The sequence below is a fragment of the Mustela lutreola genome, chromosome 11, assembly GCF_030435805.1.
Source record: "Mustela lutreola isolate mMusLut2 chromosome 11, mMusLut2.pri, whole genome shotgun sequence".
Classification (NCBI taxonomy): domain Eukaryota; kingdom Metazoa; phylum Chordata; class Mammalia; order Carnivora; family Mustelidae; genus Mustela; species Mustela lutreola.
In genome coordinates, this window is record NC_081300.1 from 62646669 (window position 1) to 62671887 (window position 25219).

A 25219-nucleotide genomic window follows, 5' to 3' on the forward strand; every position below is an offset into this window, starting at 1 on the left:
AGTTCCTAAGTGCCTTTCCTAGCTACTTGCGCTGTTCACTGGGCAACCTTCTTCGGGACTTACACTCAAGCCCCATTTCATTCAGGAGCCACTTGAATTTAGCACAATCCACAGTGGCCAAACCGTGGTGAATCTGCAGCACTGACATCGATGTTAACATCCAGGGCGATGGGGAAGGCTGTGGCTCAGGTGCCCAGGAGGCAGGAAATGCGCCAAGCAGAGACCTGAGGTTCCCCAGGTGAGTGATGGGGGACCCATTGGCCAAGCATCACTCATCAGGTGTCCTCCCCCTCAGCAAGATGCTTTCTAGTCCAAACTATCCATGGAGAGAGGCTCACCAGTCTTGAAGAATTCTTTGTTAATACTCTTAGTGGAGGAGTGCCTGGGTGGCTCAGTCGGTTGAGCGTCTGCCTTCAGCTCAGGTCATGATGCCAGCGTCCTGGCATCGAGTCCCACATCAGGTCCCTGGCTCAGCGGGAACCTGGTTCTCCCTCTCCTGCTCCCCATGCTTGTGCGCTCTCTCGCTGTCTCTGTGTGTGTGTGTCACATAAATAAAATCTTTAAAAAAAAAAAAAAAAGGCAAAACAAGACCCTCTCTTAGTGAAGAGGCTGCTCACAACCAGAGAAAACTCGTTCGGAGTAGCGATGCAATTTCTTTCTTTCTTTCTTTCTTTCTTTTTTTTTTTTAAAGATTTTATTTATTTGGCAGAGAGATCACAAGTAGGCAGAGAGGCAGGCAGAGAGAGGGGGAAGCAGGATCACTGCTGAGCAGAGAGCCCGATGTGGGGCTCGATCCCAGGACCCTGAAATCATGACCTGAGCCGAAGGCAGAGGCTTTAACCCACTGAGCCACCCAAGCGCTCCGCGATGCAATTTCTTATGTGCGGTTCTGGCTCTACTAAATGTGTTCTGCCATTCTATCCTCATTGGAAGAGCTTCCATGGGTCAGGAGTGCGGGCATCGTGTGGCCAGGGCCCCTGGTTGGAGCCTCACAGGCTATAGTTAGGGGTCAGTAGGAGTAGGCACCTCTTTCAGCCCTCCTGGTTGTTAGAAGAATCCAGAGCCTCATGCTCTAGGACTGAAGCTCTCAGCTCCTGGGGTCTACCCAGCCTCTTCAGGGCCAGCAGGAGTGGCCTTGGGGTACTCTGCGGAGCCTTTCATGGCCCAGGGTGGGAATTGATGTTCTACTGGGGAGACAAAGCACCCCCAGTCACCGCCTCTGGGGCCAAGTGTGCCTCTCATCAGCAGGACAGACTGGGCTGCAGCAGGTCCTCTCTCCAGGTCACCTCCCCGGCAAGGCAAGCAGCTATGCCATCCCGACCAGCCAGCCCAGGCAAGTGAACAGCCCACCGTGTACCTCTGGTGAGAGCCCGCCTCGGGAATCTTCCACCCATCCTCTTCCAGGCCCATGGTTACCATAGGCAGGGGGTACAGCGCTTACCCAGCATCCCCTGCAGGCCAGGTCCCTCTCAGGCAAGCTGGAGGCTGGGGACAGACCAGGACATGGACATGGACAGGGGCGGCCGTGGGGACACCGAGAATTCTCCACCTTTTCTTGTGCTTTCTCCGTTTCACAGGTGGGACGGCGTCAGGCCGCCATGCCTTTGGGAAATACGCAGACCAGGCTTGGTGTGTGACAGGGGGGCGAGCCCTGGGAAGCCAGACGGGGCGCTCTGACACTGAGGCTTCACTGATGAAGGGCTTGCTGAGGCGCAGTGTCCCGGGAGACCTTGGCATGCCCGCTCGGCCGGCTGGCTTGGTGCTGACGTGCCGTGCATGTCTTTACGCTCCCGAGTGAGTGATGTTCAATCAGGTGTTACCCACCTGTGTCTGTGCCAAGAAGCCACAGAACACCCTCTGCACAAAAGGACTGTTTGCACAAAGAAAAAACATTCCTTCAGGGGGTTCTTTAGAAATGCTTGATACTCAACTAGCTAGAACTTCATGGCAAAGCCTGGTTTCAAAGACGAGCTGGCACAGACGGGAACCTTACAGCTGAGCTGGTTGTGCACCTGTGCTTCGGGGCGACTCCTCCCCCAGTCTGTGGCTCAAGAGCGGGGGAGGGTGGCAGTGCTGTGGGGGGAACCCCCCGCATCCCCACATCTGGCCCACTCCTATCCCTCAGCATCACCAAGCTCACTCCTGCCTCGACTCAGCTCCCCCTGGGGCCAAGCTCTCCAGCTTGGGAGCCCGGCGAGAAGGAAGCACCTGGGCCAGACAGAGTGGAGCAAGAGGCTGAGAGCCAGGCAGCGGCTGGTGAGTGGAGCAGACATACGCCCAACCCGCCCAGAGACATGCCCCCCAAGTACAGGACTGTCAGTTCTGCAGAGGCAGTCCTAAACCTGAGCTTAAGGAATCCCTGCGGGAAAAAAAATCTGAGCAAGCAGGAGATGGAGCCCCAGACCGGAGGAAGTAGGGCTCAGCTGAGAAAAGGTGCTCAGGGCCTGCCGAGGAAATGCTTTGGCCTCCATCCCTGCCAGGAGTGGGCCCAGAGCTGCTCCACCCGTCCACCCAGCACCCACGGTGGGCTCTCAGATCTCGGAGCAGGTTCAGTAAAGTATATCCCATGTGCCACCAATAGACACCCTTGGGCCTCAACCTCTGGGACCTCGGGCCCAAAGAGCCAGGAGTATTCATGGGTGCTGGCCCCTAGGGGCAGATGTGGGGAATCTTGTTACTGCCGCCAAACCAGGAGGCATTCAGAGGGGCCAAGAGCAGTGCTGAGGGCCAAGGGGCCTTGCACACGGGCCTGGGATGCGTCAGGCAGCAAGACTATGGTCACCGTCATCTATTCAAACACACAAGATTCTGATGGGCGAAGAAGTCTCATTGACACTCAAATGGTACAAGGTAACAGGAAGTAGACCAGAAAAGTATTGTAATAGTGAAGTAGGCCAAGCGTGCCTGAAGATTGCTATGGGCTGCATGTCTGTGTCCTCCCAGAAGTTCATAGGTTGAGACCTAACCCCGCAGGTGATGGTACTAGGATGGGGCCTCTAGAAGGTGCTTAGGTTACGGGGTGGAGCCTTTGTGAATGGGATTAGCGCCTTATAAAAGAGACCCCAGGAGCCCCCTTGCCCTTCCACCACATGAGGATCCAGGAATTGGGCTCTCACCAGACACTGGCTCTGCCTTAATCTTGGACGTCTAGTCTCCAGAACAGTGAGAAATGAATTTCTGTTACTCATAAGCCACCCGTCTGTGGTATTTTGTTAGAGCAGCCTGAACGGACTGAGACAAGATGCTGTGTTTAAAGATTTTTTTAAAATTTATTTGACAGATCACAAGTAGGCAGAGAGGCAGTCAGAGAGAGAGAGAGGGAAATAGGCTGCCTGCTGAGCAGAGAGCCCGATGTGGGCCTCGGTCTCAGGACCCTGAGATCATGACCTGAGCTGAGGCAGAGGCTTAACCCACTGAGCCACCCTGGCGCCCCAAGGTGCTGTAATTTATTGTGTGTGTGTGTGTGTGGTTTTTTTTTTTTTTTTTTTTTAGGATGTGGAATGCTAGTGGGGGGGCCTGGGGACCCGCTCAGCGGTCAAGCATCCAACTCTTGATTTCAAATCAAGCCATGATCTCTGGGTTGTGAGATCAGACCCTGCATCAGGCTCTGCACTGGGCATGGAACCTTCTTAAGATTCTCTCTCCCTCTGCCCCTCCCTGCCTCTTAAAAAAAAAAAAAAAAATGGAGGGGCACCTGGTCATGATCCCACGGTCCTGGGATGGAGCCCAGTATCCAGCTCTCTGCTCAGCGGGGAGCCTGCTTCCTCTTCTCTCTCTGCCTGCTTCTCTGCCTACTTGTGATCTCTGTCTGTCAAATAAATAAATAAAATCTTAAAAAAAAAAGTGGAATGTTAGAAACCAAGTCATTTGGTTTCATCCTATTGCAATGATCTGTCGCGGCATTAATAAACCAGCCCAAACTTAGCAGTGTATAGTAGCCTTCCATGCATGTGGCATCCAGGGGTCAGGAAGCTGGGAAGCTTGGTGGGCCGGCGGAGCCTGGGGAGGGCTAGACACAGCAGGCACTATCGACGGGAGCACCTTTGCGTGGCCTCTCAGCATGACGGTCTCAGGAGAATCAGGCTTTTTACAACAGCCCTCCAAGAGCTCATCCAACAAACCAGCAGGCCATGGTATCAGAAAAGGGACACGGACCCCACTGGGTGAGGGAGGAAAGTCCAAATATTTTCATCCTTTACAAAATAAGGCTCATCCTTGTTTTTCTCTGTGTAGCAAGAAAGAGCACAGAAAACTGAGGCCCCAGGACTTGGGGGAAGGAGCCTGGGGCAGGACCTGGGCCTCTTGCCATGGCCAGGAGGGAGCAACCAGCCACAGACTCCCTCCAGTCCTGCACAGGGCTCCCCAAATTTGCAAGGTGTGATGAGATGCTCACGAAGAAGCTTATTCATCCTGACACACCAGGCCCTATTTCCAAATAAAGGGACAGCAGATCTGGACCTCCCATCCACATGAAAGCCAAAGAATCCTTCATCTCAGGGAATATGAGAGACGGGGTTCTGATCAAGAGTGATGGAGAAGAGTTGTCACCGAGTAGGCCAGGGTCGGCCAGCCTTACTCAGTGACTGCGTTGGGCCCTCCTGCAGTGCCCAGCCCAGAGCTGAGCTGCCTGCTGGCCTCGTAGGTAGTCTGAGCCGTCGGGGTGCTGAGAACACACCTAAGCAAAAATAAGCAGCAGCCCAGGGAGAAATGAAACAGATCAGCACTTTTAGTATCAGCTTTAGTGAATCTCATATCGTGTGTATGCGTGTGTGTGTCTTTCCTAAGATGTTAAGATATTTTCAGATCCCTACGTTAGGCTTGTCATTCTTGTTAAATATTTAGAAGTGTTTTTATTGCATTTGCAACCAGTGTTTAAATGTCGGGAGGATTTTATTCTATTATAGCCTTACATTTTGCTGTATCAACCAAGTTTAGGTGCGGCTATTGTGAGAATTCTTTATTCTGCAACATAACAATTTATAAATCTTGAGAATTTATCAAACCATTGGTGTGGTTTTCTATTTTGGAGATTTTTTTTTTTTTAAGATTTTATTTATTTATTTGACAGGCAGATCACAAGGAGGCAGAGAGGCAAGCAGAGAGAGAGGAAGGGAAGCAGGCTCCCTGCTGAGCAGAGAGCCCGATGCGGGGGCTCCATCCCAGGACCCTGGGATCACGACCTGAACTGAAGGCAGAGGCTTTAACGCACTGGGCCACTCAGGCGTCTGAGATTTCATTTTTTTAAAAAAAGATTTCATGTATTTATTTGACAGAGACACAGTGAGAGAGGGAACACAAGCAGGGGGAGTGGGAGAGGGAGAAGCAGGCTTCCTACTGAGCAAGAAGCCCAAAGAGGCGCTTGATCCCAGGAGCCTGGAATCATGACCTGAGCTGAAGGCAGACACTTAAGGACTGAACCACCCAGGCACCCCCTATTTTGGAGATTTCAAACAGAGGCCACAATGAGGGGAGGCACAGCAACCCCCAGGGAGCCAGTGCTCAGCTTAAACATTAAACTAAGATTTCCCTGGCTGCCACCAGGGTTGAAGGGTAGGCACTTGGCACCTTCCTCTGGGAAGCGAAGGCTCCCAGGATCTGAGGTGAATTCTGGGACATCCGGAGCTTGTGACTTTCTTATCTAGAACATGGGAGTGACCACTCCAGCAGATGGGGGGGGGCAACAATTCCTCATGAAATGCTCCTCCTTCTCCTTGTAGACTAGACAGATGTCAGGTGTCCGATGGGCAGACAGTGGGGGGGGGGGGACTGGATTCTGCCCAAGTCCGCAGCCACAGGGGAGAAGCCCACAGTGGCACACACCTTTCCCATCCATAACCTGCGAACCCGACTTCCCCCTTCCCTAGCTGGAGAAGTAAAGAACAAGAACCTGCTAATCAGGAATAATAAATCCGATGGTCATTCCTCCACACGCTGCTCGGGTCAGTTCCAGGGGCAGAGAGCAAAGAGAGTGGAGGGGGGCAAGAGGAGAAAGGACACTAGAGTGGGCTCAGAAGAAAGGGGCTGGCAGGTTCTTTATATGTCGTAGGACAACTTACATCCAGTAACAGTCACCCTCCTTCAGAGATGGTTGTGTGAACCGTGACAAAATTCCACCCCCGGAAACACCCTCCTACCTCTTGGCCAGCACCCCCTGCCACAGCCCCAGCACCCAGCCGTCTGTTCTCTTGTTCTGCAGCCTCGCTTCTTCCAGAACATGTGGAAGTTCTGGACTTCCACAGTATGGTGCCTCCCCTCTGATCACCTGCAATTCTGCATTTGGGGTCCAGGGGATGGCTGCCCTGCTGAGAAATGGCTGCTTTCTCCCAGAGTGACCCTTGGGCCTGGGAGACCTGGTTCCTGAGTGGGGTATAGGCATCTGGACCCATCATCAAGGTGGTTTGCCTTTGTGGAGCCTGTCTCAAGCCCCTCGGCCCCCCAACCCTGGTAAATCCTGCCAAGACCCTGGCCAGCAGAGTGACCGACATCTGTGGGAACATGCATTCTCCTAGAGCAGAAGCTGTATCTCAACCAATACTGTGTGGCCGCCACTTTGACAGGTGACCGGGTGAACATGTCACTCCATGCTCCCTACCTCACACCACAACTTTGCCTCCTCCAAAAGAGAGAGGGGGCTGGTGGGGGCCCTCCCAGAGCTAAGTGGCCCTCCTGGAGAGTCGGGACACCTAAATAAAGCTATACCAACAAAAGAGGGGCACAGGAACTAGCTGGACTGGCCAGGGCTCAAGTGCTTGGAGAAGCATCTTCCAGGGGTCCTAAACCCCACACCCAGGGCAGTCACCAGCAATCCCCAGGGTTTAAGACACACTGCTCAGGCTGGTGGGCTGGACAGCCTGCCTCATGGCTGAGTCTGGGTCCCTGGACACCAGAGAAGCTTGTAGAAAGAGCCTGGGGTGGACTCAGCCTGGGGCAAGAAGCACCAAGAGAGCAGCTCCAACCAGGAAGAACGCTCACTGGTCTAGCTGCTGCACAGCTATGTGGGGCTCCAAATACTTGGGGCTTGTGACTCTCTGATGTCTGGGCACAATCATTCTGTGCTGGGACTGTCCTTTGCACCAGAAAGTGCCTCCAAAGGAGACATCCAGAGTGTCTCTGGGCAGGCACTGCCCAATGGCCCCGCAGAATGAAATTTCCATGTTAAAAAACCCTGGTTTAGAGACAGGTTGGGACTCAGTCAATCCTAGATTAACAGAACAGCTCTTGTGGATTATGGATAGTCTAGGCTTTCTTTGTTTTTGTTTTTGTTTTTTAAGATTTTATTTATTTATTTGACAGAGAGCATAAGCAGGGGGAGTGGCACGTGGACAGAGAGGGAGAAGCAGACTCCCCACTGAGCAGGGAGAACCATCCAGGACTTGATCCTGGGACCGTGGGATTGTGACCTGAGCCAAAGGCAGACGTTTGACTGACTGAGCCACCCAGGTACCCCAGCCTTTCTTTAATTGTTAAATACGTATAAGCATACGTGAAAGATACAAATTCGCCATTTTAGCCATTTCAAGTGTCCAGTTCAGTGGCATTTAACACATTCACGGTGTTGAACAACCATCCCCAGCATCCACCTCCAGAGCGTTGTTATCTAAATACAACTCTGTCCCCACTAAACATGACCCCTCCATTCCCTCCTCCCCCAGCCCCTTGCATCCTCCTCTGATACCTTCTGTCTCCATAGATCTGACTCTTCTAGGGTATCTCATGTCAGTGGACTCCTATAGTTTGTGTCTGTCTTGTTTCACCAAGCATAATGTCCCCAAGGTCCATCCTCGTCGTAAAGCACGTCAGAATCTCCTTCCTTTTTATGACCCCATAGGGTGCCACTGTATGGCCATCCCATATTTTTGTATGGCCATCCCATATTTTTGTCCATTCATCAGTCCATTGTTTTAAATTATTTTTGGGGGGCGCCTGGGTGGCTCAGTGGGTTAAAGCCTCTGCCTTCGGCTCAGGTCATGATCCCAGGGTCCTGGGATTGAGCCCCGCATCAGGCTCTCTGCTCAGTGGGAAGCCTGCTTCCTTCCCTCTCTCTCTCTGCCTGCCTCTCTGCCTACTTGTGATCTCTGTCAAATAAATAAATAAAATCTTTAAAAATAAAAAATAATAATTTAAAATATTTTATTTATTTATTTGATAGAGAGAGATCACAAGTAGGCAGAGAGTCAGGCAGAGAGAGAGGGAAGAAGCAGCCTCCCTGCCGAGCAGAGAGCCCGATGTGGGGCTCGATCCCATGACCCTGAGATCATGACCTGAGCTGAAGGCAGAGGCTTTAACCCACTGAGCCACCCAGGCGCCCCCATCAGTCTGTTTTTATCCATGAGTTAGCTGATGACCCTTGGTCTGCTTGTACCCTGCTCTTGTGACTGATACGGCTACGGACACAGGTGTAAAGTGTGTAAGTAAAGTCCCTGCTTTCAGTTCTGCGGGAATCTACACCCAGAGTGGAACTACTGGGTCCTACGTAGTTTTAGGCTTACTTTTTTGAGGGACCTCCATTCTGTTTTCCACAGCAGCTGCACCGTTTTACACTCCCACCAACAACGCATGAGGGTCCCAAATTCTCTGCATCTTCACCCACATGTGTTCTGTTATCTGTGTGTGTGTGAGTGTGTGTTCATAGCAGCCATCTTAATGGGTACAAAGTCTCTCGTGGTTGATTTATTTATTTATTTATTTTTAAAATTTGTTTATTTGAGAGAGACAGAGCATGAGCAAGGGTGAGGAGGGAGAGGGAGAAGCAGACTCCCCGAGGAGTAGGGAGCCTGACATGGGCTCAATCCCGGGAGCATGAGATCACGACCCAAGCCGAAGGCAGACACCCAACCGACTGAGCCACCCAGGTGCCCCTCTCTTGTGGTTTCAACAAGTTTTTCATTCATCATAAATTATTTTCTGGGTGCGCATGTGATAGGATCTTGTTCTTCTGGAAACTTAAATTCTCACTGGGATGAGACAGCTGTGTGAGCAAGAGCTGGAAACTGGAGGGCACCCCAGCAGCAGGAGAAAGTCAGGATGGTGTTTCTGTCGAAGGGGGTCACAAACTGATGAGAAGGCCTTTTCCTTGGTGGCACAACCAGGAGCGGGGGCCCAGACCCTCACGTGTCCCCAGCACAGATCTTAGCAGTTAGGGCTGCTCTGTGAGCTGGGGGCAACACACGGGTGGCGGCCGCAGAGGCAGAGGGTTAGGCTCTGACTTGACGCAGCTGAAAGCTGAGAGATAAAGGATGTAGGCAATGTCATTCCTCTTTATAATTAAGAAGATAACTTAATTACCGGTATGAAGACCCAAGCTTCTCCCCCATGCGGGCTGCTTTTCCCAATACACCTTCAGTTCTGTTCTCAACACACAGACCTGGCGAGGGTAAAGCAGAAGTGCCTAGACTGCAAAGTCTCAGCTTGTGAACCCATCTGGTTTGAAGGAGCACAACAAGCAGCATAGGGAATCGAATTGAAGACGAGATTTGTGTGTTTTTTCAAATACAGAAAACGTGTGGGGCAGCCCAAGGAATTACCCCAGCCTCCCCTCCCAGGGCCAGGTTGCATGTGCGGCCATGTCATGCCTCCCCCCATCCCGCTCATGTCACGGTACAGAGGCAGGCTTAGGGGTGAGGGAGGCACGTGGGGATCAGGTTTGTACAGAGGCATCAGACGTGCCCAAATGGAGAAGCCTGGCCCTGCCCTCACCCGGGGACCTGTGAGACGGCACAGCCTCATTGGAACCCACACAGAGGATGAGAGGCTTGTCTCCGCTGCTTACACGGGCCTCTGAGACTTAACACTGCTCCCATGGGGCAGGGGTCAGTGCCCAGCATGAAGGGAAAACAGGCACAGGGGCTGTGGCCGCTGGGAGGTAGGGTCTCCCTGGCACCCAGCTCCAGGGGAGGCCACACTCCTGCTGCCACTGAAGGGGTTCCTTTTGTCCTAGAAGGAGCACCACGGGCCCCCATCCTCCCTCCATCTGCCTGCACGTGGCTCCCCGGGGCTGTGCCGGCTTTGCACTGCACCCCCTAGCAACTGTGGCCCCATGGAATTCTCTATCGTGCACAACTGCTTTGATCTACAGCACACCTGGAGAGCAGTGCCTTGCGCTCACCCACCCTTCGTCATACGGGTCCCACACACTCTGTGGACTTCCCCCGCCAGAGGGAGAGGGGTGGCTGAGGCACCCCTCCCTGCCCCCCAACCAGGCTTTCTTTTCCTCTGCAACTCCTGGCTTGAGGTTCCACCAAACAGACTCCCCTCATCCCACGGCAGAATCTCAGTGTACTGCTCTGCCCCCCAGATGCTTCCCTGCGCAGGACATCATGTCACCAGCCCCTCCAGGAGGCCTCTCATCAGGGACCTGTGCCCACAACTGCCTGTGCCCTACAGCTCACCCGACATGCTTGTCTGGGACACTATCTCCTGGTCTCAGGAGAGCTGCATGGTGCTGCCAGCTTTACTTAGTGGCGGTATGGACGGGGGGCCTCCCATCCCAGAGCACCCCTGCCCTGGCCGTGAGCCTGCGGAAGAGACCCTGTGGGGGGTGGGTTTGTCAGAGGCTGCATGTCCCAAGCCTTCCTAGGAGCTGGAGTGTTTACATCGAAGACAGAGGCTCTGGACTGGAGGAAGGCAGCACCTGCAGCTCCGGTTTGGTCTTCCTCCTCTCACAAGAGCAAGCTGGGCTGCTGGTGGGGGGGGGGGGGATCCTGCACCACACTCCAGGGTCCTTGGCTTCCCTAGGTCCCTTATAGGGCACCCAGAGGGATGAAGAGGGGAATAGACAGGCTCCACCCCTCCTCTACTTAGTCAAGAGTTAACCTGTTTCCCTTGTGGGACAGCCATTGTTTGTTTTTTTTTTTTATTTTTTTTTTTTATTTTTTATAAACATATATTTTTTATATACATATATTTTTATCCCCAGGTCTGTGAATCACCAGGTTTACACACTTCACAGCACTCACCAAATCACATACCCTCCCCAATGTCCATAATCCCACCCCCTTCTCCCCAACCCCCTCCCCCCGGCAACCCTCAGTTTGTTTTGTGAGATTAAGAGTCACTTATGGTTTGTCTAGCCATTGTTTTTTGAAGGGCTTCGAGGGTTAAGGAGTCGAGGGTCCCTGGACCCATCTCCGGGGTCCCTTCTAATCCAAGCTCTTGTCCTCTTGAGTCCTAGTAACTGGACACCTGGAGACAGGTGAAGGGAGCAGAATGGGACCTCTGGGCCAACTGAGGAATCCAGAGCAAGACTCTGAGGGGAGAGCCCACAAGGAAGCAGGTCGGAGGGGCCCAGAGCCCCCACACAGCGCAGCATGGCGCCTCATGGAAGTGGCAGGCCAGGTGCATCCACAGAGGAGCCCAAAGCAAGGACATAGAAGCTGCCAGGACAGTGGCTTTACAGGGAAGTCAAGGACAGTCTGGGGTAGTTGCCCCAGGGAATGTAAGCCCCACACAGCAGGCAGTGGCGACAGCCCTGGGAGAGCTCACGGGGTGCCCATGTCAGGAATGAGTGACTGAAAGTGGTCCTAGTGCCTTTCTGAAATGAGGGGCCTGAGCCACCCTTTCCTCACCGCCTCCCCAGGATGGAAGGTGGATGACGCAGCCTACTGAGCTGTTGCATGGCTGCCCGGAGGGACCAGTCCCACCTGCAGCGCCGAGTCTTACAGCATCCAACTTAAAGCCACCAAGTGTCCCTCGCAGGAAACTGGACGCTGGTCAGCAGTAAGAACCGCTGGGTGGGCGGCAGCGTGGTGAGCCTTGCAACACCCCAGAGAGGAAAGCAGCCAGCCTGGGTGTCCTGTGGCACAATCTCATCTATGGGCAGTTCTTAAGGAAGGCAAACTCATCTATGGGGGCAGAGGAGAGAAAACCATGCCTGCATGAGGGGCTGTTCCCCAGTGTAGGGGAGCCCTCACCTGTAGCGTCGAGATCGCTGACCTGCCGCTTCTGTGCTGTCTAGCACTCAGAATGCACCCAGGGAGGAATTGAATGTTTCATTTTATTCTATTTTTGTTCATTAACATGGAAGCAGCCTGCCACAGCCAGCAGCCACCGTGTTGGACAGCAGCAGCAGCAGCAGCTTTCCATCTCGAGTGGGTGATGACTTGGAGCGGGTGCATATGGGGGAGCTGGCAAGCCGCACACGGGGGACCGTGTGCTCAGCCGCACCCTCCCGCTGCAAATGCCCGGCCCCATTGTCAGTTCAGATGGGAGCTTCCGCTCCCTATAGCTTTAAACAGAACCAAAACAGAGACCTTTCCAACTGTGGTTCTCAATCCCTGACCCTCTCTGTGGCAGAATGTAAAGTATAAAGAGGAAGAGGGTGCCTGGGAGCGGAGGCCAGCCCCTGCAGGGGAGACTAGCTCTGTGGGCCACAGCCCATCATTCCTGCAGGCTTCCCCAGACAAGAATGCAGGGTGCATTTGTGGTACAAATGGGAAACAGGCTGCACGAGTGGGGAGCCCAATGGTGCGTGTGTGGCTCACCCAGGGGGAGGTCTGCAGTGAGGGGTTATGCCCATAGGGGATGGACGTCCAGAGCTGTCCCTATGAGTCCCTGAAGCCATGTCTACAGACCACTGGCCGCTGGCCAGCCCACTGGCCACGCAAACAAGTCTTCACGCCCTGGCACTAGATGGACTCTGAAGCTTTGGCAGACCCTGGCTCCAGGGCTCACTCCTCAGCAGCCTAGTCACCCCCCTCCCTTCATAGACCTGCCTCATGGAAATGCTTCCTGCTGTCCAACTCCTAAGTCTTGGGTCACCTCATGCCACCGGGGTGAACACATTCAGGGAAGAAAGTGTCCCATCTAGGATAGACATGGGGAAATGCTTGGCCGGGCTGGGGAGAGGTGGCCACTGTCATGTGGCAGCAACTGCCACAGACATCCTGGGACAGACACAGAAAGGGGATAGAACCTCAGCCACTTGCATTTCCCGTCCATCTTGTGTCCAAATTAGCAGCCTTGACGTTGACCGGTTGTCAGCTTTTCCTGCCTGGACTCAGGAAGGGAGGGATCAAAGGGTTCCTCTGGCCCCATCCCTGGTGTTGAGTTAATGGGGAGCGGTCCCTCACCACCTGGCCTGGGAAAAATGCTTCATAGACAGGTTTCAAGATGACTCATGACCACTGTCATTGTGCCCCCTGCCCAGGTCACTCCGTGGGGACATTCACAGGGAGCAAAGTCAATAAACAGGGGAAAACGCGGGCCTGGGCTAGGGCCAGCCAGGGGAAATGCTAGAACAGCAGAACTGCCTGTTTTTGTCTTTCTGCCATCAGTCAGAACTTCTCCCCTTCCCAGCCCCCAACGGACAGTGTCCTGCCGCGATGGTTATTTCCCGCTCCGGTGGAAAAGCCCCCAGGACAGACATTGGTTCTGAAAACAGGCCAGGGCTGCCCGCCTAAATCCCAGAGGAGGGACAACTGCCTGCCTGTCAGAGTTAAGTAAAAGGGCCCTCTGCGCACCTGGGGCTGGGGCGGAGCCCCAGTCCGTTTGGCCTCGGGGAGGATGGGATGAAGCTGCAAGGTGGTAGTGGGGGCGGGGAGCCGGCGGGCAGGGCTGAAGGAGACCCTGGGAACGAACCCGGATGGGGCCACGGCAGAGGGGGCGGGGAGAGGACGGAGAGAGGCGTGGCCGGGAAGAGGCTCTGGAGCGCGCCGGGAGGAGGCGCTCGGAAGGCACTGTAGGGACACCCGCTTCGCTTCGGCTTGTGGGACTGGAGCTGTGGAGACCCCGAAGCCCCCGAGTCGACCGGAGACGCTCTCCCCGACATCCTCCGTGAGGTCTAACTGGACACAAATAAATGGACACGCAGGCAACTTCCAAAAGAGGCGAAACCTTTATCAAGTCGGCGCCGGCGCGGTATCTACAGTATCTACAAATATCTACACGTATCTACACCGCCTGCAGACGGGCTCTCGGGTCGTCTACACTGCAACTGCCGGCCGGGCCGGGGATTGGGGGTAGGGGGCGACGCGGTCTCGCGGAGAACAATAAATATCACTTCCTTCCGCCGCTGACCGGGCGCTTTGGCACTGGCGGGCGCGGACCCCGTGGCCCTCCGGGCTGGGGAGAGACCCGCGGTGGTTCCCAGGACTGGAGAACCAGATCCTTCGACAGCCTTGGGGCTAGAGAGTGGAGGACCCCGATGGCTTCGAGGCTGGGGAAGGGGAGACCCGCACTGGCTCCCGGGGCTGAAGGAACATGTTCTTGGACGGCCCTTGGGGCTGGGTGGACGGGGACCCCGACGGCCCTCGGGGCTGTGCGGGGACCCCGGGCGAGGAAGCAGCCGGCGGACGCCCGCATTATCTGGGGCAGTAGTCGTAGGAGCCGGGTGGCGCGGCCCCGGCCGACGAGTACATGTTGGCGGCGGCGGCGGCGGCAGCGGCGGCAGCGGCAGCGGCGGCGGCCGCCGGGCTCACAGCAGGGTGGTGGTGGTGCGGGTGCGCGTGCGCGTGCGGGTGGTAGCCGTGGCCCCGCAGGCCTGGCAGCGGGTAGGGCGTCGGCCGACTCTTGGCCCCGAGGTAATGGTCGTAGGCGGCGGCCGGGTACTTATAGGGGTGGTGGTGCAGCGGCTCGGACGCGCCGGGCGCCTCCAGGCGCAGCTCCGGGTGCGGAGGGCTGGGTCGGCCTCCGGGCGCACCGGGCAGCGGGACGAGGCCGCCGGCGCCGCCGGCCCCGGGCAGTGCGGGGCTCAGCACCCGTGCCAGCAGCTGCGGCGGGTGCGCCGGGTCCCCGAGGACGGCCGGTCCGCCCGCGTCGCGCTCGAATTCTCGCCGTGCCTCGGCCGCGTCTGCGGAGAGGGCCGAGGGGTGAGCGCGCCGGGTCAGGACCGCAGAGGGGACCCGCGAGCGCCCCGCCGCTCCTGGCGGGGAGGAGGCGCCAGCCCGCACTCGGGAGCTCCCCACCCCTTCTCGCCGAATCTGCGGGAGACCCGGGCCCTCCCAGGGGCCCGCGCCCCTCCGCGGGCGGCAGGCGGGGCGGGCTGGGCGCAGCCGTCGGGCCGGGCGGGCGAGTGCGCGCTTGCCCGCCGCCACCGCCGTTGTGCAACCGGCGCGAAGGCCGCGAGCGCCCCTGCGGCGCGGGCGAGACCAGGCTCGGCCGTCTACCCGGGGCGGAGCGCGCGCAGGGCCATGGCCCGGATCCCCCGACCCTGGCCCTACCTTTCTCTGCGCCGTTGGGCTGCGTGGGGGAGGCCACCGGGTTCCGCGAGCGCGCGAAGGCGCTCATAAGCGGCAGCGCGCCGGGCCGGTGGTTCCGGGGCCTGCGGAGAGGGAGAAGGGCAGCGGGTCAGGAGGGCGCCCCCGCTAGGCTCCGGAGCAGTTACCGGCTCCTCAGAGGACACTCACCAGTCCTCCGGATCGCAATCTCGGAAGCCTTTGGCGAAAGGGTTGCTGGCGATCTTGAGCTGCGTGATCTGCAGGGCGGGAGATGGGGGGAGGGGCCGGCGGGCATTGAGCAAGTGGCTAGAGCCCCTGCGCTAGGGGTGGGGGCACCCCGGTAGGGTGGCTTGGAGGAGCCCCCCCCCCCACAAGGGCCCTTTTATCCTCCCGGGACGAGAACCTCCCCACAATTAAATCCCTCACTGAGGTTGTCCCTCTGTCCTGCCAAATGGGGAAGCTCCTTTCTCGCTAAAGAACCCCTTTGTGGCCCCAAGTGATTAGGATGTAGACCCCTGTGTTCCTGGCTGGGATGAGAATGTGGTCACCTCCACCGCCCACCCTTCAATGTGTGTGTGTGTGGGGGGTGCCCTAGGAATTTGGGTAAACCGTGGATCAGGCCCCTGATGGGGAGTTTCCGGAATGGTTTGGAAAACAAACTTTCAGGCCGCAGTGACAGTTGCTGCTGGAGAGGTCAAGCTGATAGGAGGCTGGGCCAGCGGGCGGCAGAGGGGAGGACGCTGCCTGAGGCCCTTAAGGGTGGGAATCCATGGGTGTTGGGTTCCACCAGGACCTACAACCTTTGGGTCCAAACCTCTGTCCCCCAGGCAACTGGAAATTGCGACCCAAAACTATTGAATGTGCCCATCCCCAGGGCCTCACCCGATGGTTCTGGTAGGCAGTGACCGCAGTGAAGCGAGTCTCCTCAAACACAAAGGTTTTAAAGTTCTCCTCAGCATATTTTTCACTGTCTTTGCGTGGGTCCACATAGACAACGTGAAAGCGGGGCTGGTATCTGTGCATGGAGTTGAGAATAATCTGGAAGATAAGGTGGCAGGTTTGGAACTAGGAAATGGGCGAAAGTTCATAGGCCACGAACTCCCCAGAGAACCTGGACAAAACTCTGAACTCCCCAGATGAGGTCGGGCCATGGGGCTCAAGCGGAGACTGCAATCAGCTGGGACCACCAGGAAAGACACTCCAAATGGCCAAAGATCAGGGTTTCGATCTTCTTTGCCTAGGTCCCAGAGAGAACTACTTCTGGCCTAAGGTGGGTAGGTGGGTGGGTGGATGGTAGGCGGCTGCAGGCCAGAGCTCAGCCCAGCAGGCAAGCAGCATCATCTGCCTGGATTCTGCAAAGCCACCGGCCACTACCCCTACACACAGCCCCATCCTTTCCAGTTAAAAAACTTCCAGCAAAACATCAGGAGTGGAGCGAAGGAAGCAAGGTGACACCCTCTCCCAGGCCTGAGGGCCACCAGGCCTGTGAGCCCCTGACCCAGAAGGGCCTACTCTCCTCAGCCTGTCCCTCATTCACACCCCAACCTGCCCAAGCTCTGGCCAACAGGGACTCTGGAGGCCCCCCACTGGGGGAGAGCACGAGCGCCCGTAGCCTGGGGAGGTGCAGGGGGACCGCTCACATGGCCGTTGTCATCCAGCAGGTTGTTGGTCAGCTTGAGCTTGTCGAAGGACACAATTTGCTTCATCCACTGGGCACCTTTGGCAGGCGAGTCAGGGTGGTAGTGTACGCGGCCTGGTGTGGCAGGGTCCGCCTTCCCGGCCACCAGCCAGGAGGAGCTGTGGAAGGCATACCTGGGGCAGCACCGGAACAGGGGGTCATGCTACGTGGGCTCAACCAAGAGGGCCTTGCTGAGTGAACCCCAAAAGTGCCTCTGATGAGTTTCCCCATTGTCAGTGAAATGGAGCCTTCAGCTGCAACACGGACTGGGAGCATTTCCGAGGGGTTTGTGAAGAAAACCGAAAACTCCCTCCGTCCCAACACACGAAAGGCTGCAGGAAGCCCGGCACCGAAGGAGGCGGCTGGGCTCTGGGCGCCACATTTCCACATTTCGCTGCATGCGGGTCTGCCCGCTCTGGGCCTCCTGGAGGTCTCCGAGTGGCCCCTGCACGGCCCGGATTTGGCGGCGCCGGCGGCCTCGGGCATAGGGCGGACCACAGTCTTTTTATTAATTGCTGTTAATTGTCCGGGCAGCTGAGGCCCGCCCTGCATAATCTCTGGCGGCCACCCCACCTTTCCTGCTCGGCTCCAGGGCCCAGCGATCCCGGGGGATGGGGGAAGGGGACAAGGTACCCCAAGCTCACCTCGTGGGAGAAGATGAGAAAAAGGGCAGGGGCTGTGTGCGAGGGGCCTACTGGCCAGGGGCGGGGAAGCTGTCTCAGGCTGTAGGCCCCGTGGAGGAGCCCAGCCCTGGGGACCTCCTGAGGGGAGTTCCCAAGAGCCACTGGGGGTGGGGCATTCAGGTCGAGGGTCTGACAGGGCTAGGGAGGAAGCAGGTCAAGGGGAGCCGGTGGGACAGCCGGGCAGGTGCCGAGACTCCTTGGTCCCTTATGTCCTCATGGGCCGCCCTCAGAGGCAACAGCAGGCAGGCAGCAGCCGCTTCCCAGGGCACCCTCCCAGGTCCTGCTGGGCGCTCACCGGTAGCGCTTGTCGTCCACTGGAACGAAGTCCATGAGGAGCATGTAGTCGGCCATGGGGTCCATGCCAAAGAGCTTCACTTGAAACGTGGGGAACATGCGCCTGGGGGGCAGCGAGGCCTCCGGTCACCTCGGGTTGGGGAAGGCAGGGCTGCCCCACCTTGACCAACCCTGGACCGGTAGCTTCCTGCTGGCCGCTGAGTTCAGCGGCCGGACCTGTCCACCTCCTCTCCTCTCCCTCAGCTACTCTAACCCAGCTAGGCCCCCTGCCCAGCCAAGGGCAAGCGGAGTGGCAGGGCAGCCCCCTGCCCCCTTTTTAGAGACCCAAAAATGGCTCACGAAGCACTAGAGCTGAGTCTCCGCGGCGCCCCAGCATGGTCTATGGCTGCTTCTGCCACATTTGCCTGCACAGAGCCGGCCTCTCATTTTCTAATTCTCGGCTGTCCGGTCTAGAGCTAGCCGCAGTCGGCAGTACCTGCTCAGCAAGACTCCCCAGACTCAGTCCCAGAGAGTCTCAATCCTCCACAGAACCTCCCCCAGCTCTATCTAAGTGACGGATGTAAGCTCCCGGCTGGAACAAAGTGAAACCGGGGCCCTCTGTGTGGCTCCCAGGAGTCCCAGTCGCCCTTTCGGCTGGGTCTGCGGCTGCTCCCCAGTCCCTCCAGCAAGGCTGAGGCCTCAAAGCCCACAGCCCCAACTCTTAGGCCCTGTCTCTGGCCCAGTGGTGGAGTCTCCCTACTTTCCTCAGGTATACACACAAATCCCAACCCCCCACTATAACCCCCCCCCCACCCCGACTCAGCTACTCTGGGAGAATTTGGGCTTGTGCCCTTGTGGTCACCTAACTCTCCCCTCCCCTGTACTCTGACTCTATGACCCATCCAGGCTCTTGAAAGGACATTCCACAGCTCCTGGATGGGCCACGGGTGTAGGCCAGCCCCTGGGCCCTGGAGGACAGCATGAGGCTTGGCTCCTGCCTCCCCTTCCTACGACTTCCCTTCATAGGTAACTCATGCAGGCAGTGGGCAGAAAACAGAGGCCATGGAGCTGGGCCTCCTAGTCAGGCCTGCGACCCTCTACTCTGCAGGCTGGTGGGTGCTACAGAATGCTGGTTTCTGGGATGAAGCCTGGCCACCACCACGGCCCTTGCTGGGCTGGACCGGGCCAGAGGCTGGGGTGCCATCCTCATGGGACAGTAAGGAGGGCCTGCAGAAGACCCACAGAGCTGAAGCTGAGCACAGGCCCCAGGATCCCCAGGGAGGACAGCCTTGGGAGGGAAACAGAAACCGTGAGAAAGCTCTGCAAACAGGCCCTGAGCTCCCCTTGGCTGTGTGTTCGAAGAGCTGGTGTCTCCGTGTGTACATTAGACACAGCCCGGCACCCGCCTTTGTCTGCTGGTCAAATAGGTTGCATCGCAAAACTTGTTCCCCTTCTCTCTGGGCGCTTAGAGCAAATACAGGCCAATTGGAAGGCAGTGAGCCCCAGCAGCAGAGCCAGGCCCCACAATCACCCGAAATTTAGGCCCGAGAAAACTGGGTGAGGAAACTGGGTAGCAACTTCCAGGGGAGGGACCCTACTGTTTTTAAGGGTCTTAACTTTCTCCTAAACTTTTGCAGACAATTGTCCAGCTGCTCCGCTTTATCTAACCCGTGTAGACTGAACTGGGGAACTAAAGACGTGAATTTCTTTTGAGGTGGGATCCGCTGGAAGCCGGCTGGCTGGCGAGGCCGCTCAGGGGCAGCTGCCTAACCCTCTAGCCCCGTGTGCTCCGAGCCGGCCCTGGGCTTCCGGCTGCGGGCGCCTTGGGGCTGCGTGAGGAGCAAGCCGGTCCGCTGGGCTTCTCTCCACCGGCCTTCCGAGGCTGCCCGCGCCGTCCCCTGGCCCAGCTCCGTACGCCGGGCGGCTGTCGCCGGAGCCGGGACCGCAGAGAACCGAGAGCCAGCTCGCGCCTAGAGGGGTCCGCAGGTGGCGGGGCCGCGCCCCCACCCCGCTTGTCGGCCCCACTCGCGTGGATCGGACCGAGGCGCGCTGCCCGAGCCCGGGACCACGTGGGGAGGGTCGCGGGCAGTGAGGGGGGCACCCTGACCTGCCGGCCTTGGTGACGATCATCTCGGTGCCCAGCTGATTGAATTCGTCCCACAGCGCCTTCATCTCCAGCTGCACACTCACGCTGGCCACCTTCGCGTTCTTCTTCACTGGCGCCTTGGCGGCGGCCGCGCAGCTGGCCCCGGGGCCCTCGGGCTCGGTGGCGGCGCTGGTGGCGGCCCCGGCGGCCGGCGCGAACGGGTAGGCGTGCGGCGGCGGGCCCGGGGCGCCGGGGGCGGCGGCGGCGCACGGGTCGTAGAGCGGCGGCGGGGGCTCGCGCGGGCCGTACGGGTCGGCGCCCGGCGACGCGGCGCCCGGGAAGCCCCCCGCGGCCCCCAGGCTGCTCAGGCTGCTGGCCGTGAAGGCTGCAACGTCGCAGAAGTGCGAGAGCTGAGTGAGCCACGGGCTGGACACGGCGGAGATCATGACCCGCGGGCCGCCGCCGCCGCCGCCGCCCCGCCGCCGCCGAGGTGAGCGCTGCCCCGCGCCCCGGGCCGAGTGGCGGGCGCTGCGCTGCGCTGCGCCCCGGGCCGCGCCGCCCTACACCGCGGGCCGGCCCCGAGGAGGCGCCCCGCCCCGCCCCGCCCCGCGCCCCCCCCAGCGCCGAGACAATGGCCTCCCTCCCCTCCCCCGTCTCTCGCCCCTCCCCCGCTCCTTCCCCCCTCCCCGGCCCCCAGCCCGCCCGCCGCGGCTCGCTCGGCCCGGGCCCCCCGACCGCCCGGACCGGCTCCCCAGAGCGCCGGGCCGTCCGCCGCCCCTCGCTCTGCCGCCCTCCCGCGTTGCATTTCTCCTTTCTCTCTCCAGGCTCTTTTTCCAATTTGTTATTTCTTTACCTTTGTCTTCCTCGATGAAAATTTCCCTCCTAATCCTCTTTCCTTCTTCTACTATCTCTTTCGTTTCTCTTTATTTCTGTTTTATTTTTTGCCTCTTTCTTTCTCCAGTTCTGCCCTTCTCCTTTCTTTCCACTTCATTTTTCATCACTTCGTCTTTCTTTCCAGTCAGCCTTTTGCCTCTTATTTCTGTAGGTCTTTTCCTGTTATTCAGGGGTTTTTTCCTCTTTTTTTTTTCTTAACAAAATAAAAACTGGAGATTTTCTCAAGCTTTCCCCCCTCTTTTATGACTTTATTTTCTACCTTAAATTTCCCTTCACTTTCTTCTTTTTCGTTCTCACTCTGTTTCTTTTTCACCTTTCTCACTTTTCCGACCTTCCTTTGGAGTTTTCTCTCTTCTCAATTTCTTCTCCTCCCACTGTCCTCACCACTTTCTCTCTCTCGTTTTCCCCCGTTCCCAGACTCTATGACATTCTCCTCTCCTGCCACCTTTCCTCTGCCTCTCCCAGCTTGCGGCCCCTGCTGCCACCTTTCTCCCATCCTCCTCTCCTGTCCCTCTTGTCTTCCACTAAGTCCTACTCTGGGCCTGAGTCTCCTGCTTGTGGGGCTCTACAGCTGGGACCCCAGGCTGGAGGGTGCACAGGCTTTGGGCAGGATGCCTGCCCTTCTTCTCTGCTCCAGAGTTGCTGGAAGTCTGGAGCCCCCTCTGCCAGGGCTCCCTCCACCTACTCTGTGTTTGGGCCCTGCCAACACTCTTTGCTTTGGCCCCACGGCAGCAGTGGCAGGGGGTCTGGCGGGCGGGTCCCTACAGACACAGCGGGGCGGCTCACCTTCCATATCTCTGGTGACGGTGCTGAAGTGCATCCCGGCCGGGGATCCCAACAGCCGGCGAAGCTTCGCCTGGTCGGAGGACCGGGGGCCCAGGCGAACGGTGCGCTCTGCGGCCTCTGCTGCAACCAGAGAGGCGATGCTGAACGCGCTGGCCCGGGGAGACAGCGGGCTCCGCGCGTCCATAGGCGCCCGGGCGGCCTGGCCGGCGCCGCCTCCGACTGCGTGCACCCAGGCGCACCGAGGCCGGCCCAGCCCACGGGACCCGGGGGCGGGGGCCTGCGGTGCCACTCACAGCCTCCGGCCCTGGGCCCAGGGGATTATGGCGTCACGGCCCCCCACTCCGGGATGGTGGCAGTGGAGGGGCCCAGATGGGTGGAGCGCCCTGGGAGCCTGGGGCCCTTCTGTTTTTCAAGCTCCCTGCCCCTGGCCTCTGCTCCCAGGGACCTCCGTGACCAGCGCCCTTCAAACAACCCACTGTTCCCACCGAGGCCAGTGCTCCCTCTGTCCGGCGAAGCCACTGTCGAGTTCCACAGCCCCTGAGTGGAAGCAGCTACACGGGGAGCGCCCAGCCTCAGCCAGTGTCAGGGAGACACGGATGGATCACCGTGGGGCCGCCTGGTTTCAGCCATGCTCCTGCCCTCCGCCCCTCCCGCCTCCTCCTCCCTGGTTGCCCCTGCACCTGGGTGGGGAGAGGGCAGTTCGGGCTCCCAGCACTGGCCACGGGCGGACAACCCCAGAGCTGTGGCGTCGTCCGTCCCTCAGCGCGGCGGAACAGGACCCAGCCCAGCGAACGCCCCCCCAACCCCCTTCAGCCGGCTCACTGTTGTGGTTGGGGACCCCGAGCAGAGGGACGCCGCCCAGGCCGCGCAGCCCGGGAGCCCGAGTGTCACGCGCACCCGCGCGCGCACCACCCGCCTCTGGCCAGGACGCTTATACATCCGGAGGGTGGGCAGTGCCCGCTCCTCCGACCTCCCCGCGCACCGGCCGGGCGCAGGGAGGGCCGGGGGCGGGGCCTGCACCGGCCAAGGGAGCCGAGGACACGTCGGAGGACTTCAGGCCACTGGGTCCGGGTTATATGCTGAACCCTGCCACCTACCCTGCCCACCTGGAAAGGCCCTGCTGGCTTGGTGTCCAGCCAGGCCCAGCAGAGTGAGGCAAGGCCCACCCTAAGGCCTCAAGGCTTCTAGGCCCAGGCATTCAGGACACTAAGGGCCTAATTGGCCTGCGTCTTCCCTCACCTACTGCCCCTGAGGCCTTTGCTGATGAGTTCAAGGCATCCACAGCTTCCTAGCCCAGAGTGTCCCCAGCAAAGCATTAAGTCTCTCAGCCTCCCAGGAGCCTCTCTGGCCCTTCACTGAGGCTCTGGCAGTCCCGGGGCCTCTGTTTCTAAAGCTTCTCAGCCTGCAACCATGTTGTAGGCCTTTGCACCTCCCTTGCCTAGGATGGGGGTGGGAGGCAGGGGCCCTCTTCCAGGGCTTTTATAATGCCCAAGCCTCGGACCCCAGGCTGGAGAGGGTGCTGGGTAGAAGTGGGGAAGGCTCAGGAACCCAGGACTGGGGAGTACGCTCCAGTAGGAAGGGACTGGCCTCTGGGCCTGAGGACCAGGAAAGAGCATGAGGCAGTGAGTGCCACGCGTGCGGGAGCATGTGGGTATATGACTGGGGTGTGGTATGTGTGACTTCCTGTGCCATGAGTTCCCCTACCGGCCTCCTTGGTTACGGCTGTAGTTGTGGAGTGTGGAAGGAAAGGGAAGCTGTTGCCAGAGCGTACCTTCAGCCCTGAGTGGCTATTTGGGGGCTGTGACAGTGACACTGACCTATGGGACCTATGGGTAGGGCCGGAGGGGAGTGAGATGTGGAACCAGCAGGGCTTAAAGTCCCTCTTCCTCTTCCCGGAGAAGGGCAGCCCACTGCCTTCACGACCCCAGGAAAAGCTGTGGGAGGGGAAAGCCCAGCTGGGAGGGGACATCAGTGTGGCCAGGTCGTGGCAGTGTCCCACGAGACGTGCCCACTGCTGGCAGTTAACACCCAGAAAGGCACACGGGGCAGTGTCACCAGGAGTACCTCATGCTGGCAGTCCAAGCCCAAAGAGGCCATGGGTAGCGCTGGCTGAGTGTGCGGGCCCATGTGTGTGTGTGTGTGTGTGTGTGTGTGTGTGTGTGTAGGGGCGTCTGGGAGGTGCTCCTGTGTGTGGTTGTGCATTATCTGGGATGCAAGCTGCCCCAGCATGGGGGATGCTAGTGATTGTGTCCTGTGCACCCGGGAAGCCTCCCGTGTGTATCTGGGCACATACCTAAGGGCAATGGCCAGATGTGGAGTGGAAGGGGTGACACCAATACTGAGAAGAGAGAAGTGAAAGTGAAAAGCCCTGGGGCTTTCTGGCTGGGCCTCGAGGGCACCGTCCTGAGGCCCTTGGCCCTCCCGGACTGAGGTGGTGGAGGCTAGCGCATGATCCCCCCAACCCCTCATTAACCCCTTCCTGCCGGAACTGGAACCGGCCGGGCCGGGCTGGGAGGGTGAGAGTGCAGGAGCAGATGACTCTGTGGGGTGGGCAAACCCTGGTCAAGGAAAAGGGCGCCGGGAAGAGGTGAGGGGTCTCACCCGGGCCGCTCCGTCGTCGCGTGGTCGACCCCTTTCCACCCGCGACGGATACTCACCCGCGCGACTGCAGAACCCCCGACCCCGCTGCTCAGTGCCCGGACCCTCCTGGAGCCCTCGACTTGGAGGGGACGGAAGCGCTCGAAGCGCCAGGCCTCCCGAGCCTCCAGCCCGCGGCGGAGTCGCTGCCTCCCCCGCCCACCCCGGCTGCGCCTCTCGGAACCACCCTCCGTCCCTCCTGGGGCGCGCACCGCCCTCTCTCGCGCTGCGCTCCACCGCCCCGCAACCCGCCCGCGCGCTCGCCGCCGCCCCGGCTCCGGCCCCCGCCCGGGCCCCGGCAGCCCGGAGGAGCGCGCCGGCCCGCCGGCCCGCGCTCCGCACACCCGGTCCCGCACGCGCACGCCGCGCCGCCGGCCGCGGGAAGCCTTTCTCCCTCACCTGGCCGGCCACGGTTCCCTTCCGCCTCGCTCCCCCTGCCGGCCGCGCCTCCATGACCGCGAGGTAAGAGGCCTGGCGGGGCGCCGGCCTGCGCGGGACCGGGAGGGCCGAAGGTCCGGCCGTCGGGAGCAGCCCGGGGTCCGCCTTCTCGGGGGCGCCGTCCTCACCTCTGCCTGGGGAGCAAAGAAAAGACCAGAGCCGCATTTTGAGGCCCGGCTGGCTGCGAAGTCAGGGTTACTATGAGACCATTTTACAGGCCCTAAAACCGAGGCTGGCCGTTGCTGGGGCGCTGGTAGGTACGGGGTGGTGACCAGAAGTCCGGCTGAGGACGGGAGAGGGGAGGAGGCTGACCCCGCGGCGTTTCCTCGGCACCGGGACAGCTGCAGTCTTTGCTTCCCTCTAGGCCCTGCACGGGGTCCCACGTGGGCGCTCGGCTGCGCCCCAGCGCTACCCTGGAAGGCTCAGCCACCCACCCCCCACCCCCAGCAACTTTGGAGTTTTGCCTGAAGCAAGCCCTGTGTCGGAGGTTTTCTCCCCAGTGTGAAGGAGGTGGCCCCCTGGAGAGTCTTGACTAGCGGGCTGCCTGCCTGGCTCCGCCTCTGGAGAGTGCACGTGTCTCCCCCAGGGGAGC

At 59.1% G+C, this 25219-nt stretch overlaps 2 protein-coding genes across 10 annotated transcripts in view; one reads left to right on the plus strand and one right to left on the minus strand.

Annotated features, from left to right (window-relative positions):
* Positions 1 to 5002, plus strand: part of GNB1L (G protein subunit beta 1 like) — a 69969-nt gene extending 64967 nt beyond the window's left edge. Inside the window, exons 10-11 of one of the 3 annotated variants that reach the window (XR_009345822.1) lie at positions 1578 to 2256; positions 3281 to 5002. The gene's annotated coding sequence lies outside the window, so the exon portion shown is untranslated. Of the gene's footprint in view, positions 1 to 1577 lie in introns of all 3 variants that reach the window. The other 2 variants (XR_009345823.1, XR_009345821.1) reach the window with 2 other exon arrangements.
* Positions 5003 to 13812: 8810 nt separating this feature from the next.
* TBX1 (T-box transcription factor 1) lies at positions 13813 to 24677 on the minus strand. Of its 7 annotated transcripts, none has more exons than XM_059140162.1 (9): positions 24589 to 24677; positions 21553 to 21672; positions 19894 to 20257; positions 17809 to 17910; positions 16793 to 16964; positions 16035 to 16190; positions 15342 to 15409; positions 15156 to 15256; positions 13813 to 14785 (listed from the first exon to the last, which is right to left on the minus strand). In XM_059140162.1, exons 2-9 carry the CDS (start codon positions 21584 to 21586, stop codon positions 14298 to 14300), a joined length of 1485 nt encoding a protein of 494 aa, XP_058996145.1. In that variant the 5' UTR covers positions 21587 to 21672; positions 24589 to 24677; the 3' UTR covers positions 13813 to 14297. The 7 variants fall into 7 exon arrangements, with proteins under 7 accessions (XP_058996145.1, XP_058996147.1, XP_058996144.1 ...); XM_059140164.1 differs by lacking the exon at positions 24589 to 24677 and adding an exon at positions 24210 to 24316; XM_059140161.1 differs by lacking the exon at positions 24589 to 24677 and adding an exon at positions 22375 to 22547 and having other exon boundaries at positions 21553 to 21669.
* Between the last annotated feature and the right edge of the window lie 542 nt (positions 24678 to 25219).